At 38.8% G+C, this 19,763-nt stretch overlaps 1 protein-coding gene across 1 annotated transcript in view; it reads left to right on the forward strand.

Annotated features, from left to right (window-relative positions):
* The window catches only part of LOC140231611 (rho GTPase-activating protein 17-like), an 89,541-nt gene extending 83,835 nt beyond the window's left edge, over positions 1 to 5,706 (forward strand). The window contains exon 15 of the mRNA XM_072311761.1: positions 5,006 to 5,706. Coding sequence (XP_072167862.1) covers positions 5,006 to 5,495 — 490 coding nt within the window. The 3' untranslated portion in view covers positions 5,496 to 5,706. The remainder of the gene's footprint in view (positions 1 to 5,005) is intronic.
* Positions 5,707 to 19,763: the final 14,057 nt, after the last annotated feature.

Raw genomic sequence — 19,763 nt, forward strand, 5'->3', positions numbered from 1 at the left:
AGGTCTGCGACGCGAATGCTAAGACGACGCTGATTGAGCCAAGAATGGTGTACTGCACATGCGCGACACAATTATTTTCATTGTCCAACCCGTGAAGCTACATGGTCTTAGCATTCATGTCGCAGATCTAATGCTCACTAATGTCACATGTTCTGAAGAAGAACTAAAAAATGGCAGTCAAGGTACCTTAACCTTTGGCATGCCATGGTGCCTTCATTTTGGGGGTAAGACAGCTAGGATTTGGTCAGGACATCACTTGACTGATTATCTGACCATTAATTCAGAAAAATGATTTTCACCAAAATTTGAGATACAAGGTCTAGTCACCCCAGCAACAATATGTGTGCTGTTAATGATTTCATTGTTCTTCATACACATGTGAAACTTCAGCATTCCATGACTCTCTTTATATATGTGTGTGTGTGTGTGTGTGTGTGTCTGCATCTGCCTTGAATGAAGCAGTCACTAGTCTATGCATATCATTTTTCTAGATGTCAAACAGCCAAAATTGAATATGAAGTAGAGTTTTGCTTTTTTATGTAAAAATCCCCTTCATTTTCATCACTTTATTAGATATTGTTTATCACTGTGAACACCTATTTAACCAATCAGGGCCCTGTTTTATGAAGAGTTAAAATTGATTATATAGTTGATTTCAACTGTAAGTCTATGGCAGTCTGTGTGATAAGGAAATTTAAAATCGATTTTATCTTTTGATAAAACGGGGCCCAGAAGATATGAATGTTTTATTCATACTATTTGACATTGTGTTGAAGTAATACGTCTGCACTTTGTGTGACTGCAGTGTGATGTTTTCAATATTACCTTTTGTTTCAACTGAATGTAATTTGAATGTCACACTTTATTTTCATGTGATTTTCTGTTTTTTTTTTCCCAAATCAAATTGTTATTGGCATGTACACTTCACACCCAATGAATGTGTCTTGTGGCATTAGTGCATTTTGCAGCTGTGAAACCTGGAGTTTTTGTCTATTTGTTTGTTTGTTTTTTTATTTCTTTTTTTATTATTTTGATTTTCTGCAAAATGGCACCAGCTTTAGTTGGTTCTTGTTTTTTACAGTGAATTTAAGAAATTTTCAGAATCATCACCCTTTCTCTTTCTTGTAGACTTTCCATATTCATTTTGTCTGGTTATTACTGTATTATATGTGACCCGCTACAACAAAAGGATCCGTAAGTCGGGGGAAGGCAATTTTCTGACAATGGCATGACATTATTCCCTTACTCTTCTACTTTAATTTCATATATAGCACAACTCATAAAAGCACTCGGTTGCGGGGATATCAATGATTTTATTAGTGCATGTCAAGTGGTTGAGTAAAATTAGAGTTTTGAGAAAAATGCCTTCAAAGTTTTCCTTCTGACGCTATCGTGATCAAGGGAAGGCGAGACAGTTTTCACCGCTTGACAATAGAAGGCATGCTCCTAGTGACCTCTGCGATGTTCATTCAAGCTTAGCGCCAGCAGTCTACGTATGACCAATCAGTAATCAGGATGCCACGCACTGACCAATAAGATCACTCCCTTGTTGCTAGGGACCGAGTCTAGCTGCGGCACTAAATCCAAATCTTCGGACACATTTCTGTTACGTTGAAAGTCGGAAAATCATGGCCCAGAAAAATGCTGATTTCTTGCCTTTCCTTTGATCATTTAGCTTTAAAATTTCGGCAGATGATAAACAAAACATTACACTACAAAATTATGCCAAAAACAGAAATCCGGTTGTTTTGACCAATTTTGATATGACTTCAAACTTGATTTTCTCGGCTCAGCCGTCAGCGACTTTAGGATCCTTTTGTTGTAGCAGGTCACATATATCATGTATCAGAAACACTTTGTTGAGATGTACCCTAATTGTGTGTTAAATATATACTGTTATGTAGATAAGTAAATTTACATAACGATTGTTACTTTTTTTTAAGCTCATTTATGTTGAACATGTTATTGGAAGTCATATAATAATCAGATTGGAACAAAATGTGATGTACACTATCAGCTAAACTTCAACTTTGCAACAGAAAGAGATATAAATGCAATTTTCTTTGCACTGTTCAATTGATTTTGTTCCCAAAGCTGTGCAAATGTTGATTACCAAATTCTTGAGCACCCATTATCCTTTGAATTCTGTCTATTGCCTGGTATACTTTGGCATGTTTATTTGCTGAAATGGGTGCCTTTTGTTCATTTGTCTCTGTTTGACTTGCAATGCTCCATTTAAAAACAAGGGGTTTTATTCATGGGAAGTTAATTGCAATGATTTCTTGATGCGTTTCGGTATGTGGCCCAGTATCACTAGTCTAAGTTGCAGCATGCCTTGAGATTGGCTAAATTTGAGTGAGGCAGACCTACCAAATGAGACTCATGCACCAGGGGTTCTTCCTCACACTCACATGCCTGACAAGGTGCTTTAACTCACACCTCACAAAAAGACCCCCCCAAAAAAAAAAATAAAAAAAAAATAAAAAATTATTAATTAATTAATTAATAAAAAAATAATAATAATAATTTTAATAAGGAGGGGGAAAAATAGATTTCCAACCACAAAAAAGTTACATTTTGGGACTTTTTTTTTCAACCAGAAAAAATCAAATTATTACATAAATATGCACTAGATTGCAAACTTTAAAATTTTGAAATGCTAAAAGTTCCTTACCTTGGTATGGTGGACACTCTCTCCCTGCTCGGTTGCTTTTCTCTCTTGAGAAAATCCCACACCTATCTGCTCTCAAGATCTTGCTATTTTTGGCAAAGATGCACGTGCTCTGATGACGGGTGTATTTTCGGAGGTTACAGCTCGTTATTCCGAAGGTTCGTTTTTCTGAAGGCTCTTCACTCCGAAGATTCCTTATTCCGAAGATTCGTTTTTCCGAATTTCATTTTCGGATGAACAAATCTTCGGAATAACGAACCTTCGGAATAACACCACAAATGTTTGGATTAACGAACCCTTTTTCATTTTCGGATTAACGAACCTCTAGGTATAGGGAGTTTGCGTGTTTCGGATTAACGAACCTTCGGAATATTTAACCTTCGGAATAACGAACAGCACCCATTTTCGGGTACATGTCATGAGACCGACACCCATGAGTCATACAGCCCACGAGTCATACAGCTCACAAGTCAAACAGCCCACGAGTCATACAACTCACAAGTCATACAGCCCATGAGTTATACAGCTCATGAGTCATACAGCCCGTGAGTTCGACACTAAGCAAACAAGGCCCACAAGACTGACACATTAAGCCCCGTGTTGTATCTGTCAAACTCGGCTGTTTTTACCTAGTGTCAAACTCATGGGATTTATTTGCCTCGTGTCGAACTCATGGGCTGTATGACTCATGGACTTGTTTTCAATGTTGAACTTGTGGGTTGTATGACCCGTGGGTGTCGTTCTAGTGGGATGACCCCGCATTTTCAAGCAGACAATAGGGGGTGTTCTCTTTGCCAGCAATTAGATTTCAGGTGCTGTTAGCAGGCCATGAGGGAAAAGTAGAATGTACCTACTGAACAATGTCTCACAGTGTAACCTGCACAGATTAAATTGAAGTAAAACCATAATGTAACAAATATAGTTACCATTTGACTATAATTACAATTATGCACCAACATGTCATTTTAAGGGTTATTGGTCCAATGATTTGCTGATTGAAAGTGGATTTATAATTGCTTTCTCATTTTAGTACTGTCTAGCAAATATTCAAAAATATGCTCAGGATTTTAGAAAGCAGACATACACTGTAGATGGGTATAAACAAAAACAAAACAAAAAATGAAGAAAAGTGAAATCAGCCTCTTTCACATGAGACTACAATAGGTCCATCCCAACAGGGCATTTATGGTATAATGTCTATAGCCTGCAAGAGTACAAAAGCTAAGCTTGTTTTCAGAGAAAATGCACTGTCCCATATTATGCTGTAGTCTTCTGCTCACATCCATAATAGCTTTCATACAGTGTAAGCCTGCTGGTGTGTGGGATCAAGATGCTCATTTTTTTCATGACATTTGAATTATCAAATACTGTAAAAGTGGATATTTTGGTGGGAGTTATTTTTCGCGCTCGGCTGGGTTAGATGAATTTTGCATGTTTTTAATTCCGCGCAATCAGGACATTAGTTACATGAAAGTATTGCATGCAAAAGTGTTTGCATGCTTTTATTTTCGCGCTAGCTCATGGAAGTGCGAAATGCAAGGTACCACACCGCAAAAATTTCCACTTTTACAGTAGCGTACCTGTGTCTGTGTAAGAACATGACGTTCTGTTTTTTATTTGGCTTTTCTCACTGGGGCAAAAGGTAGAAAAAAAAAAGATTGTGCATAATATAAATGACAGTCACCTCAAAGTTATTTGCTTCTCTTTTTTAAGCTTGCCACTTTTACATATCTTTTCTCCTTTTTTTTTTTTTTTTCTTGTTGGTTGTGCTCTGCTCTGCTTGTGAAACTGTACTTCAGGGTTAATATTAGCTTCTTTTCTTTTTTTGCCATCAATGTTTGTGGACAAGAGAGCCATTCTGGGGAACACTGGATCTGTAAAGCATCATTTCAATATACCTCACTTGGTGAATGAAAGCAGTTTGCTTGTTGCACTTGTAGTGTGTGCACATTTCAATCTCATTTAAAAAATGACTCATTGAGCTATTTAGATGTAGATACACAAGCTATCACTTGCCACCCTTGCTGGTCTTTTCTGCAATTTTTATTTAAGCGTCTTCTGGGGAAAACAAGTAAATGCTATTGCAGCAGTTCTAAGCTTTCTCAGTTTCTTAGCACTATGCTTCAAGTCTGGAAAAGAGCTACTTTGAGTGCTTTTGATATGAGTTGTTTGCTACTTGATTGCTATCTTTCTGCCTTCCTTGCATGAAGTGAAAATTACTTTTGAATGAACATAAGTTGCATTGAAATTGAGTTCAGTGAAGATGTTGTGTAATGTTGTACTGCATGTATTAATTGATGTTTCATTGGTTTCTCCTCTTCATTCCTCCGCCAGACCTGTAAGGAATTCCACTCTTCCCAGGAAGTCAGTGAAAAGATCACACGCCCCACCCCCTCCAGTGAGTGCTTCGCAGAGCCCCTCCCCGACAAACAGCCTGGCGAGGAACACCCCACCCCCAGCAGCTGCAGCCACGCAGAACAATCACAGTGGTTCTGAGTCGCCTTCGCAGACGACAAACGGATCAATAGCCAAGCCAGAACGCCCCCCGGACAAGCCCCCAATTGCTGGAAAACCTGTCATTGCGGAGAAGCCCAAACTCGAAAAACCTACAGTACCGAGTCCGACCAAGGAGCGACCAGGATCAGGACGTGACAGCACCGACGGAAGTGGAGTGCCCACAATTCCACCGTCGCCGACAACCAAACCAAAAGCAACGTCGTTACAAAGACCTATGACAGCACCACCGCCCCCTCCACCCAGCGCAAAACCACCAGAAGCCAAAGACGGTGTCAAAAATCAAGAGAGCTTTGACACCGAGTTGTGACATGGTTCTGGTGTGGAGAGACGAAGACTTATTAATTGCAAGATGGCAGTGTCGTGATTTTATCACGAGAATGTTGTACACTAATACCAAATAAACTTGCACGGATATTTATGATGATACTAAAAAGGAAAATGTGCTGCTTTGGTCTGCAGTGTTCCGACTGTAGGCATCCCTCTTTCGTCTTTGCAGAATCTCAGTGGCAGCCACAATGTTGTGCAAGCTTCATTTAGATATATTTTAGACACTATCTTTGCAATCAAATTTCTAGATTATACATAATGATTCCTAGTTTTATTGGATTGTTCAATACCTGTTTGATTGGCATTTGAAAAGAAGTGAATGAAAACTGGTGTTGATATGTAAAATGAGGGAACTTGGTTCCCTGTATCCATATGTACTGTGTATCATTTGCATCTCTTTAATCGATGCTTTGCACTCTTGTGTACACATATTGATAGGACAAACAGGGACTTGTGTGTAATGATATGTTGCCTCATTATTTTTTTTTTCCAATATTTGGAAACCACTCTTTATCAAATGATTAGACTCTGTAGATTCTGAATTTTCTCATTTCTATTTCTGTAGTCCCATGCAGAGTTCTCCAATAATCGTCTCTGTCCTTTGTGACTCCCCTCTTCTCACAAACAATCATTCTCATATTACATGCACAAACTGTATAGTCAAAAGAGGGAGATGAGAATATGAAATGGATATGAAAGAAATGACAGAAGCAGAATGCACATAAGTATTAATCTACAACACAGTTATAGATATTTAACAGTAAACTCTGCTACATCGTAACCTTGTCTATGAAGAGGCATTTTTGTTTGCATGAACATGTGTGCATGTAAAACTGTGTGTGCATCTTGTACAGAACAGATGATGAGTTACTAGTGTTATAGCCATGCCTCCTGGCAACTAGTGGTACATTCCAAAATAGGATACCCAGTCTATGCCAGCCAGGCACATTCCATTCAGAAGCAGAGGGATGATGATTCTCTCCTGAACTTGCATATACATCTTATGGAGATGTGAATGTATTGCTGTTATGGTTCACATTTTACCGTGTGCGACTTTGCTTTTCCTTCTTCAAATCATGAAGTAGTTGAGAGTTTTTTTGTGCAGAAGTGCTGGCAGGTTCCATGCAAAAGTTTCTGCCATTTCCTAGTATAGAACTTCAGCAGCTGTGTACACCAATAAGCATGATGCACTTCTGAGGATTGTGATCTCTGGAGCTGTGCAGACAGTAAGAGCTGCTGTAGGTTGCCATGGTACTGCTCTACTCTGAGCCAGGTTTAAGGTTTGTATGAGATCTTATATGTATAGAGTACCAAAGTGATGATGTTATAGCTGCGTTTGGAACCAGGTGCAAACGTGGTTGGCAGCAACAAGAGTGTTCACAGATGCTTGGGCCAGATGAGGTTGTGCAGAACCTGTTTCCATGGTGATGAATAGCTATAACATCACACTTTGGTACTCTATAAACCTAGTTTTGTGGGCCCATCCTACATTGTTCTCACAGCACAGAGCCTGGTGTATGTAGCCAGCTCACAACTCGATACAGCTGTTGTGTGAGGGTGCCTGTCTGTGATTTTTTTATGTCTATCTTCTACTCAGACCAATTGCTTTTAATATGAAATTTATAGATTATCATACTGAAGTATCCCAGATCTAACTTAAAATGTTCACTCATTTGATACCATATTGATTATGAATGTGCAAATGAGCATGGTAAGTGGGCATAGTAAAGTCCAATTGTCAAATTTGAATCTGGACACAAAAAATGAATACTAGATTAGCAGAAAATCTTGATAGCATGATGTGCAAGTGAAATGCTAATACATGTAGTGTGCCATACAGATTTCTTCTGATTTGGTGTTGTAGGTTGGGGATGGGGGTTCTGTTGAGATTCTAACAGTATATTTGAAATATTTTCAAGACAGTTGGTTAACTGAAAAACTATACAGGTGTTGAACCATGTAGGATATATCCAAAGTATAATCGCTGTAGATAATGTAATATGAATGGTTACCTATCGCATCTCAATACCACTCTCCATAAGGTTGTAATTAAACGTATGCCAAGCAAACTTGGGTCTATCATTCATATTACTCATCTGAATCTATATATTGTGGAGAGACACATTTTTATTGAAAGAACTAGCTGGATAAATTCTAGCATTTGATCTCAGCTTTGACTCACTATGATATCTTATGAGAAGAAAATATCAAAATGTTAACTGCATGGTCTTTGCCTTCCTGTTACTTTGGGTTTCTGGTTTCCACCCTTTCTTTCCTAAAAAGCATTTGATGAGGTGATGCATCGGCCTTTTCCTATTTTAATGTGATGAAAACTTGCTTAAAGTGATCTTGGAGGAGTGCAAAGATGTAGGTGAGATGATGAACAGAGACTTTAAAGATAAACCATCCATTGTTTCTAACAGCAATTTCAGAATAACAAAACTGTTACTTGATGTCGGTCCAACTCGTGTGGAATATGTCAGATGCTGCAAGATAATGAAAGTAGAACACGAAAAGGTTTTCATTGCCACATCAGCATTAACTGAACAAGTGAAAGGATTATGTGTAGGATGACGCATTTTTTCCAGCAATATTTGTACTGATAATTTCACCATTGAGCTACTAAAGACACTGCATAGATGTGACTGACTTTGCCAGCCTTCGAAAGAAGTAGTATCCAATGATGTTATAGTGCTTGCCACCTAATTTAGATAAGTGAGTAAAAGGTAACATTTGTATGTTTAGAACAAGAGCTTTTTTGTGTGTCCATACTTGACATTTTTAGTGTATTTTTGTTTCTAGTACTTATATGTGTCTGCGTAGCATGCAGCTGTCATTTCCTGGTCAGAGCTCATGTTGGAAATAGGTGCACATAGTTTCCAGACATTAACTATGTTGTATTGGTAAAAAAGAAAATACAGTCAACCTTAACTTAAGTCGACATCGCACGAGTCTAATGATCACCTAATCCAAAAGCCTTTTCAAGACCTCTTCTCTTATATTCTGTTGATTTCAATCCTTCGTAAGTTGAATTTTCTCAAAGGCAGAGTTGTTTCTTCAATACAAATAGATTTGACTTAGGTAAGGTTGGCTGTGTGCATATCTTTTGAAGACATGGTGTGTAGGACTTGTAAGGTCTCTTGCCCGGGCTGTTTCCCTGCTTACATCCAAACAAACTCCCTTATTAGGCCATTAGACTCTGCAGTCTTGTAATTCCATTGCATAATGGATTTAGAGACCCTGTAGCATAGGGATTCATGGAGTTAGAAGGTTGGCCCAGTTCAGAAATATTTGAGAATTCCCATAACAAACTGCGTACAGCTTTATCACTGAATTCTATGTGAGTACACTCGCACAGCTGTAGAATTTCGAGTGGAGTAGACTGTGATGATGAGAATGACCTTCAAATGCATGCATTCGCTGACCAGTGCTAGTCAAGGTTTGAGTAGGTTACAGTGGGCCTACCCTGGTGGGCAGTGAAGGAATTGGATAACCCATGAATCCCCACACTACCGGGTTTTTAAAAAGGTGGAAGAGATGTGTAGAAAAAAATACTCCTGTGAATTTCTCCTATAATATCCTTTGTACTCTGGCAATAATAATATATACAGTATCTTTTTTTTTTCCTTCTTTTATTTATTGGCTCATTTCTTCTCTATGTCTTTTTTTTTTTTTTTTTTTAGTTATTTGTTCTGAGCAATTGATTAGAACACAAAAGAAATATTGTATTTGTTGTGAGGTGGAAATTCCAAATTGAGTCTAAAAATCATATTTCCCCGTACATAGGTACAAATATTCAGGGTGTTTGATATGATGCACCAAATGCCAAGTACTTCACCGTGAATGTTTAAGATGAGCTATGTAGCATGAAATGTTTCATTCCACCTGTACATGCTGCAGGTATTAATCCTTTGAGGACTACCTCCTCTCAAGTATCATTGCATTGTGGATCAACCAGTTGCCAATGGTAGTGAGGGAGTTAAAGTGCAGAAAGTATATTACAGGGCTCCATCTGTAGAGGGGGTATGACTTGGTGATTGTTGGTCTTTTGTGTGTCTTTCATTTGGGAAGGTTGGGTCACAAAGTAGAGAACGATATTTCTTCCTTGGTGCATATTAAAAGAGCTCCTGAAGTTGCATGTTCTAAGTTTTAATATAATGTAACTCCTTTTTTAGCTCTTGTTAATTTTGTAGGGTTTTCTTGTTGTTCCTTTGCCTTTTGTGTGCTTCAGCTGGTCAGAAGTAGTTTCGAATGGAACATAGAGTTTAGAGTTTACAAGTAAACCTTGGTGAAATGCTAATTCATTTTAACGCCATTTCCCCTACATCCAGAACTAATCGGCTTAATTATCACTTGAGGTCATTGTGGCCTTCAAAGACGGTAACTGTCAAAAAGTAAAAATAAGAGTGGAAATATTTGTGAGCTGTTTGCTGATAGTGTGATAGAGATGTCTTAATTTGAGAAATTAACTTTCGTTTGAGGCTTTATTGAGAGAACTGCCACTTCAGTCAAAATTCCCTTAATCAATATCTGCTTGAAAAACACCTTTTTGATTATTTGATATCAGTAAAATCCAAATTTTAATTGAATTCTTCTGATGGTGAGTCCAAAATCTGAACTGGCTCAAAGGTGTAGATGAAACTTTCACACTAACTATTTCCTGAAGAGTTAGTTGAGGAAATGTTTGTTCTGAGTGCCACCCATATGGTTCCAATTGAGTTAAACTGTTGCAATATACCATGCTGTAGTTGGACGGTGTACTATGTTTCCATGTCATTTACTCTATTGGGGAAGTTAAAGGGATGGTACAGTATTGGTGGAGATGAGAATTGGGCTTTTAACTTTTTGCGAGATACCAAGAAAACACATGAAATAGTACAGAGCATACCATTCTAAGAGGAATTCAAAGTTTATTTGATGAAAATCGAGTTTGGAATAACTGAAACATCCAAAAAACAAAGTAAAACAAAGCGATCGTAAAAAAGTGTGGGTCCCACACTTTATTAGAATCGCTCTGTTTTGGATATCTCAGCCATTTCAGAACCAATTCTCACCAAATAAACATTGAATCCCTCATGGAATTATGTGTTCTTTCATATTTCATAAGAGGTTTCTCATTATCTCACCAAAAAAAAATGTTAGAAACCTGAAATTAGGTCTCAACCAAAACTATACCATCCCTTTAAAGCATAGTCACAGTTTTCTTTATCGTGGTTACCATTGGTATTAACAACTGAAAGATGTGCTAAGATTAATGGCACATTTCTTTTCTGTTTTCTTGCATGTGGAGTCAGTATTCAATGGGCCACTGACAAAATGATTTTTCAATCTTAGGTACTCACACAGCTGTTTCCGAGAGCTTAGTTGAAAATAAGAAATTTTGAGACACCCAGCAATGTGTGTCTGAGTCTTGTTACTGTGAATACACTGTAGACATGGCACCGTGTGATGCAATCAACCAAATCGCATTTTTTTTCATCACTCGTTTCATAATCATATCTTATAAGATGTTCCGAAGGTAATGAAGGACAGTATTTGATAATCAGCCTAGTGTAAGCTTGAAATGTACAATATTTCCCGTAACATGACTTGTATCCATTCCATTCTTAGAAAAATAGAAGTAGATTTACCTAGCCTTTTATACTGAGTATAATCCTTTATCCTCACCTGTGTAAAACAAGTCTTCAGCGTGAGAACGTCTCTATCAGATAACACTATTCCTTCTCTGCTCATGAATATATTTAAATGATGTAACTAGCTCGTAATAATGAGATTCGATATATTTTATGTACACTTATTTATGTAGCTGATAAGAGAGATTTAATCAGTTATTTGGTTCCGACAGCGTGAGCAGGTCAGTTTCTAAATTGCATTTTATCTGGGGTTGGTCCTGCTTAGCAATGTTGTGCGTACTGTATAAAATTGTAACAAAGACGCCCCAAATGGAAAAAAGAAGTTCCCAACTTTTTTGTTCTGATTCCTCTTGAGTAGAAGAGGAATACATATTTGTAATAAGAAATGACACAGATATGCTAAATCTTGTCTCCCTGTGTTTATTCTGAGTAAAGTTTATGATTTCTGCTTAACTATATACCACGCAGACTCCTTCAGGAAGGAGAAGGGGGAAAATCTCGGCTGTTGTGTCGTCACTTTCATTCTGAATCAAAAAATAATTACCACCAGTAAAATCGAAATTAATTTAAATTGCAAATATGACTGAAAGTAGATTTCATAAGATGAAAGAGTAATGTTAAATATGGATCACTGCACCCTTCAAGTATTTTAACAAGAGAGAGGTGGGGGTATATATGCGTGCGAGTGTAGTGTGTTGCGTTTTCGGTTTTACCGTTTCCGTTCGGCAAGTGTTGGTGCAGGAATGATCCATTCAAAGATCAGTGGTGGTTTGTGTGTGTGTTTGTGTGTGTGTGTGTCTGTCTGTCTGTGTCTGTGTGTTTGTTTTTAGTGAAACTTTTTTGTGTGCCGTTTGTCAGCACTTTATCAAAAATGCTTATTGACAGACAATGTAAAATGTGACAATTGATTTTGATTGACCGAATCGTTCTTGTCACTGGACGATTTAAACACATGTACTGGATTTTTAAAGACCCACTCAAAAGCAAAATACTTTAGTAATGCCTTCTAATATAAAGTTACAGCATGAAAGAATGATTATTAAGCTGAGGATTATCAGGAAAACAGGTTACTAAGATGATATTTCAAATTCAGTCGGAAGATTGGAAATGCATCTATTCAGTCTTTCAGCGATCTCTGTTTAAATTTTGCTGTTGATTAAACCAATCATTAGGATGGATGGTGTCGACATGCATAATATGTATATGTATCTTCAAAGATATTGAACCATGGTCATTGTAATAGATAGGTGTTAAAGAGCAATAAGATGCCAAGCATTCTTTGAAAATGCAACTCTTGTATAAAATCAAACATTCAAAGGACAGTAGTAACACGTCGTTTGCGTTTTATGGGTGTCCAGCTTTTAATAAATGTAGACAGTACTGAACTGTAAAGGTGATCATTTGCCTTTGATAGGACTTGAAAATCAAATCGTATCGAATGCACTCAAATTGTTTTAACATACTAATTGAACTTTACTTGGTATATGAACGACAGCTTATCGCCCAATGTAATCACAAAAGTTAAATGATATAAACCTAAGCTTGTTTCTATAGTGACGACATTGACCTCTAATGAATTTGCCGTTTTATGTAAACTTCAAATATAAACTTGTACGAAAGAAATGACGTAGCATAAATACAAAAACCATAACACAGTGATATAATGCATAAACAAAGTTATAGGCAGACGACACACATCATCATCATCATGATGAGCACTAAGCAAGATGAGGAATAAATCGCTTGTATTTTTTATTTTTTCGGACACTAAAAATGACTGGTTTTCCTTTCAAAAATGTGGTATCCCGAGTATCTGTTCGCGCTCTGGAACCGTCGCTCACGACGCATTCAGTGATAGAAAAGCGAGCTTTTTAGATTTGTTAAGCTGATGTTCATGACGCGCCTCCTCCTGCCCGGGTTGGACAATGGAAACAGTTGTTTCGCGCGTATGCAGAAACCATTTTTGAATGTCGGTCGGTGTGGCGATTGCTCCCCGATCTGCATGCCGATTTAAAAGATAGGATAGTGATAGTAGGAATGATCCTCATTTTAGCAGAATATGCCACACTAGAGCTTTTGAGGACGATGTTATGCGCCCTGTTTGAAATTTCTGTTTGTTTTGTTGTTTGGTTTGGTTTTATTTTCTGTATGAGAGAAAGACGAAATTATGATGAAGTCTTGCTGTGTTTCAAGGACCTTGCCGAATTGGACGTTGGCTAATCTTGGAAGAGTCATTGCTGTATGACGTCATGATGTCGCACTCTCCGCCGACATGGTCTGCAGAATATGGGCCACGACCTGAGGGCATCCAGAAACTTCCGGTTTCCTAACAAGTAGATATAGGGCATGGTGGCGTGGAAGAACGGGACCATGCTGCCCAGCGAGTACAGCGCGAAAAGTGTGTCCGGATCGATGCTTTCGAAAACGGTCACCAATTTTACAGCCCACGTGGATACGAGGACGAAATACATCAGGATCATCATCCGCATCAGTCGATATTCAGCTCTCCTGTTGACGCTTGGATGGTCGGATGCCTTCAAGCTGGCCGCATTAGCTGTTTTCTCACTTGCGCCAGTTGCACTGTCCTTTGTAACTTCGCGGACTATCTCTTGGTTGTCACACTTTGCTTCCTTAATTCTGCATATCGACGACCCTTCCTGACAGCTGTTCACGCATGGAGTAGCAGTTGTCAGACTTGCTAACGATTGTTGCTTCTGATTTGATGCAGGCGGTGATAGAGCTGGTGACGGAAGTGTAATGGCTGCGGAATATGTTTGTTTGGAGATGATCCCAGTCAGATGGTCCACTTTCGGGATGCGAGTCCCATCACAGTCCGTGATAGATGTCGAGGGATCAGCATCCTGATTGTCCGGTGACAGGTTTGTGCTCTTGTCGGAGAGGTTTGAATTACGGGCGCACGTTGGTGCATTTCTTGATGATGTGCCTGCGATTGGTCGTGATCTTGCTACGCACTTTGTTGAATTCTCTATGCGCCTGCGACTCTTTCTAACCACCGATATGGTAACCAAGTGACAAACTGGAACTATAACGATGGGAATAATGTCAAAGCATATTAGGTAGAAGTAAGGGAGGAAATTCATCCATGGGTATTTGTATCCATGCACATAACAGCCTTCTGAAATCTCGACTTCGGCAAAAGCGACCCGAAGCGCAGCTCTTATAAGAAACACTCCCCATGTGCTAGTTAGAATGATTGCAATGGGACACTTCGTACAACACCGCTGATGGAACTTGTGGGGTGAAACTACCAACAAACACCGGTTGATAGCTATGTACGCAATTGTGATCATGCCTGGGTCGACCATCAGCAATTCGTATATGACGTAGCTCGCTACACACGCATTTCGATTGGCAATCATAGGATAATTCCACAATGTGATGAGGAAAATGGGATAGCACGTGGCGACGCTGAGAGTGTTAACGATCGCGAGCTGAACGATGAAGAAGTTTGCAGAAACGCGCCGAATACTGGCACGGCGAATATAAGGGACGACAATGAAGAAATTACCCGCCATGCCGAACACAGTCGCCAACACGTAAATCAGCGAAATCCACGCTCGCAGGTTGTTGTGGCTGGTCAACCAAGCTTTCCACATCCCCGCCAGACTATCGCCGTTAGTCGTGTTCAAATTACCATCACTCTGGACGGATAGATTTAGGCGATATCGAGGAGTAAAGTTTGCCGTCATTTCTAACAACTCCTTAAAGTTTGTGAACTGCTTTACATAATTCCCGTGGATAAAAATGAAGGAATTTTCCTGTCCAGTTTTCCGGTTTATCGGATTTCAGAAAATTTGTTCTTTCACTGCTTGCTTAGACGTCCATTCACTAATTTTGCAGAGGATTTTTTTTTCCCTCACTCTCGAATAGCCATCTCCAAAGAAACTCCATAGATTCTCAAAATTTTCATTCTCACTCCTTCGCGTTTCTTTCTACGAGCAAATTAGGGAGGCTTCTGGTGCTCCTATCCACTGTAACATTAATTAAGATTGGAGAATGCTGTCGTTTGGTTGACATTGCGCTCTCCGCATGACGAAACACTGCGCATGCTCATACAGACGGAGGATATTTCTAACGTGTCTTGTCTGTCCGTTGCAATTAAGATTCTGGTATTGTTCAGTTATTGACCTGCGTGTGGTCACTAATTGATGCATTATGGACAGATTCAACAATATTGCTTTGTGCAGATAATTGCTTCTAAAAGCGAAGTGTAATTGATACCGCATGTTTGAGCACATGTTTCAGTTATGCTAATTTTTCAGTGCCACTGCTGTTGGCGAGTTGTCTACTGAATGATATCCCTGCATCAGAAGCACAATCAACTCCAGACTTCCAAATTAAAAGGGACAATAAGTATGTTTATTTCTGTAGTTTAAATCTGTTTGCAAATGATGGAAGCTAAATTTAGCCAATCTTGCTCTACTGGTCATGGCAAAGTTGACAACAATAAAAGATCAATTAGTGGTATTATCGGTAAATGGACGTGTAAAAGTAAACGAGGACTAAAGAGAAAGATTTGTTGCACTGAAATGTTTAGAGCGTGTCTAAGCACCAGGAAAACGAATTTTTCATGAGGGTAAATTGATTTCTTTTATGGACCCTGGATACAGCGTAGCTCTAAATGAAAACCTTGTTCTGTTTCTAGATAGCAATATTCGTTTAATACAATTGTATTAAGCGAAGTGAAATCTTCGATATCGGGTCATAGACAACCTCTTGCGAGGATTTATCAATTTATTTTGTTTTGCTTTACTGCTATTTCAAGAAGATTATTTTATCCATCAGCCATTACGACTATGCGAGGGCAATGACGTCTGATAAGGCGCCAAATGACAGGTATCAATTCCATGAATGGTTCTTCCGCGTCGGTCATGATATATAGCCCTTTATCTGGAACTAGTCTTCCCTCTCGTTTTATTCCTTATCATGATTATTGCATATTGCATGGTAACAAGTCGTAGATACGACAGTATTGATAATTATTGAAGCTACAATTCTTATGGAAACACACAAACACGACACGCATCTTATCAAAATCTTCAGGAAAATTGACGAGTGACAGGTGTCAATTTTGTGAATGGTTATGATCACTTGATAATGGAAGCCTATATTTATTTCTTCGAAGACTCATTATTGTGTGATGCATCGACTGGCTGCGTATATCTATAACTAGCATCGATGCTTTGCTGAAACTACCAGAAAAAAATACAAGTAGACACACACATCAACACATCACACACTGTGATTGATCAAATCTCCAGAAAAAGTAGAGCAAGCGTATATATAAGATTCATCACTGGTTTAGACAATATGGATGGCAGTCGAGAGTATTATACGAGAGGTCTAGGGAGTTGATCTGATTTCTGCATCTACTTTTCTGCAGGATATTTAGAAATATGAGCATGAAAGATGGGTATAGTAATAATTATGGAAGAAAATACTTCTCTGTACAATTGGTTCTTGTACATTTTCTACAAAATACGACAGTCTACACGAGTGTGATGACGGAACGTAGGAAGCGTTCTCTCCTTCTTGTGTCTATTTCCCATTTGTCTCTTTTATGACTGTTTGTCAGTGTTTCCCTTCTTCACATCTATTATGTACAATATTTCAAAGGCGGTGTAAACATCCAAGTCTCAATAAAGAGACAAAAAGATTGATTAAGTTAATATCAATGGCAGGGCTGGACACTAAGAATCTTTTCTCCGATGGCCAGTTCGGCAACTAAAATATCCAAATTTGAAATTTGGAGACAAAAAAAAATATTGTTTTGGCGCGACATAGAGGCAATGTAATAATGCATTTTAAATTCTAGTTGCCCGATTGCGCCACCAAAAGGTGGTGAAATTTGGCGGCCCGGCATTGATTTCAGTGACCCTGCTGTTCTTAAAGTTAAGAACGACTTAAGAACGACGGTTGATCAGTTCTTGTGCTGAATTATTGAAATTCTGATAAGTATAGCACATCAGAACTGATCATAAGTCGTTCGTAACTTTAAGAACAGCTTTATAAAACACCCCGGGTCACGGCTAATGTCGAACCCCTGCAATGGTGGTTACAATGATATATATTATTATATACGTGTAAAATGTATTATGCTTTTCATACATTTTGTTTTTGTTTGTTTGTTTGTTTGTTTTTGTTTTACGCACGCCAGGGGTAAACAAAGACATTGATGGCCTAATACTCCTTAGTTGTACCCCTGAGGTCCTACACTGACACACACACACACACACACACACACGCACATACATATATACACATATATATATATATAAACATACATAAACCCCATTTGCTTCTCTGGCGAGTGGATCAGTATAGGTGTATTCTGCCGCCTTACACACACACACTTCTGCTCGGCGGGTTTGTCTTGTTTCCTCGCACCCATTTTAACTTTGACACTGAGAAGAATATTAATCAAGATCACATCGTTATCAATCATCTATTTCCTATCTCTGTTATTAAATAATAACATTGCACTTCGAACCGAATTTTTTCAAAGCAAAATGAGTCATAAACATCATTGTCGGACTCAAACTGGAGGATTCAATGAAATACGACACAGTAAGACAGGAAATTTTGGACACATAAATTGGTACATTATAGGAAATTTTATACTATGACCAGTAAACTTTACGAAAATCGATGGGATATTTCACATTTAGGAAACGATCAATTTAGTTTTTAAAACGCATGGATTACATAACAGTTATAATAACATAATCTATGATATAGGCATATAATATTATTGTGTAAACAGTTCTCGTGTGATAAAGAATACGTTTCATAAGTCGTAACACACTATTTCACAAACGAACATGCTAAATTGATTTCTACGTTGACACAAATATTCACACAAAGTTGATGATTTTAAGATATAGACAGAACATAAGCTCACCGCATGTATCACAAAAGTCGGGTTTTTTTTTTTTTTAACCAAATCCATGTTATTGTCAATTCGATCAATTCATAGATCTAGAGAGTTTAAAAGTGATTCGTAATTGTAAGACATAACAAGTGCAAAAGCAGTAATTCCCTCTCTCTTTCTAAAAACTGCAGTTTTCCAATATCAGTGTAGGTGTTGATTCAAGACCAGTGCTGATCACATGAAAAAAAAAAAAAAAATATATATATATATATACCAGCTCAACAAATTGTCAGGATTTTCCAAATGAGAGCAGGTGAACGTGATCAATCCCCAGCTTATCTGTGGACCGTGAATCACTCATTTGGCAATATAGAACATAGAAGCCAACATTTTTAATCAAATTCAATCAATTTGATTTACTAAGAAGCTTCACCCCATTCTCGTGTCAATGAATGTAATGATCAGAGATGATATCTATTCACGATAAGAGTAGTATAAATGCACTCACACCAATTCAATAAACCGAAATCACATCACGACAATAAAACATGATTGAGATAATTGTTTTCATGTATCGAATACCACACGTGTACCAAGGCAACAATCGTACCACGTAAGTTTATCAGCTACTCTGACAATTTAAGAAAAAATAATAATAATAGAAAACATTTAGACACGACGAGAAAAAAAAAGATCGATGTAAAATACAATGATCATGTCCCCGGTGGGCCGGTATACGGCAGAGTACTTGTGAATCTTGATGCTTAAACGCAAGATACCGGGTTCGAAGCCCGCATGACGAGCACATTGGCCTGACAAAATGCTTCATCCGCTATCCATATCATGTCCCAGCTCTAAGCCAAACTGTGACCCGGGAATAATAATAATTCGAGGGCCTTCTGTGGATTCAGTAATTTCAATAAAGAACCCTCCTTTTGCAGATAAGACCTACCGACCCCGTTATTTTGATGATTGATCGTTTTTAGGGATTTGTTGCCTTTCGGCAGCAAGAGAACACTCTGGTTGATTTGAGGGTGTCCTGAAAATTACGATTTCCCATAAGGTAGACGTACGGCAGCAGGGCGTGACACAGAGGCATGAGTCCGCCCATAAGAAAGAGGATATGGGCGGAAGAGAGGTCGATGACTTCGAACCAGGGTAGCAACACGCCTATCCAGATTGTAATCACAATGAGGTACATGACCACCATGATCTTGATAAGCCGGAGTTCAGCCTTCCTGGAATTCTGATTCGATTTTGGCTCAATTTTGGTTCCGTCACTCCGTCCCATGACGCTGAAGAGCGTGGACTGTCGAGATTTCAGTCCGGGTCGTCGTTGTTCCGTAGAGCTAATACGCTTCGATGAGTTGTTGATGGGTGCGTCGTAGTGACTTACAGCTGGTGCGGATAAACACGTGCCAGACGTAAGATCGGTGATGACCACTGATTTCCCTCGACTGGTAGCTTTCGTCTGTGTGGTCACGGGGACAGGGCGCGACATTTGCGCATCGGTGTCTTGGCTGCACGTTGGACGATTGAGGGCGCTGCAGGGCTCAACCTCCGACACGGGACACATGGACACTGTGGTAACCATGGAAACGTCTGGGATCACGTCTGTTTTCGGGAACTCCTGTCTGGTACTTGGCTTGGAAACACGACTTTCTGCATCAACCACTATCGCCTTTGAGCCACTGCCTATGTTGGACATGTTGCGGACCTTTTT

The sequence above is a fragment of the Diadema setosum genome, chromosome 8, assembly GCF_964275005.1.
Source record: "Diadema setosum chromosome 8, eeDiaSeto1, whole genome shotgun sequence".
Lineage (NCBI taxonomy): Eukaryota > Metazoa > Echinodermata > Echinoidea > Diadematoida > Diadematidae > Diadema > Diadema setosum.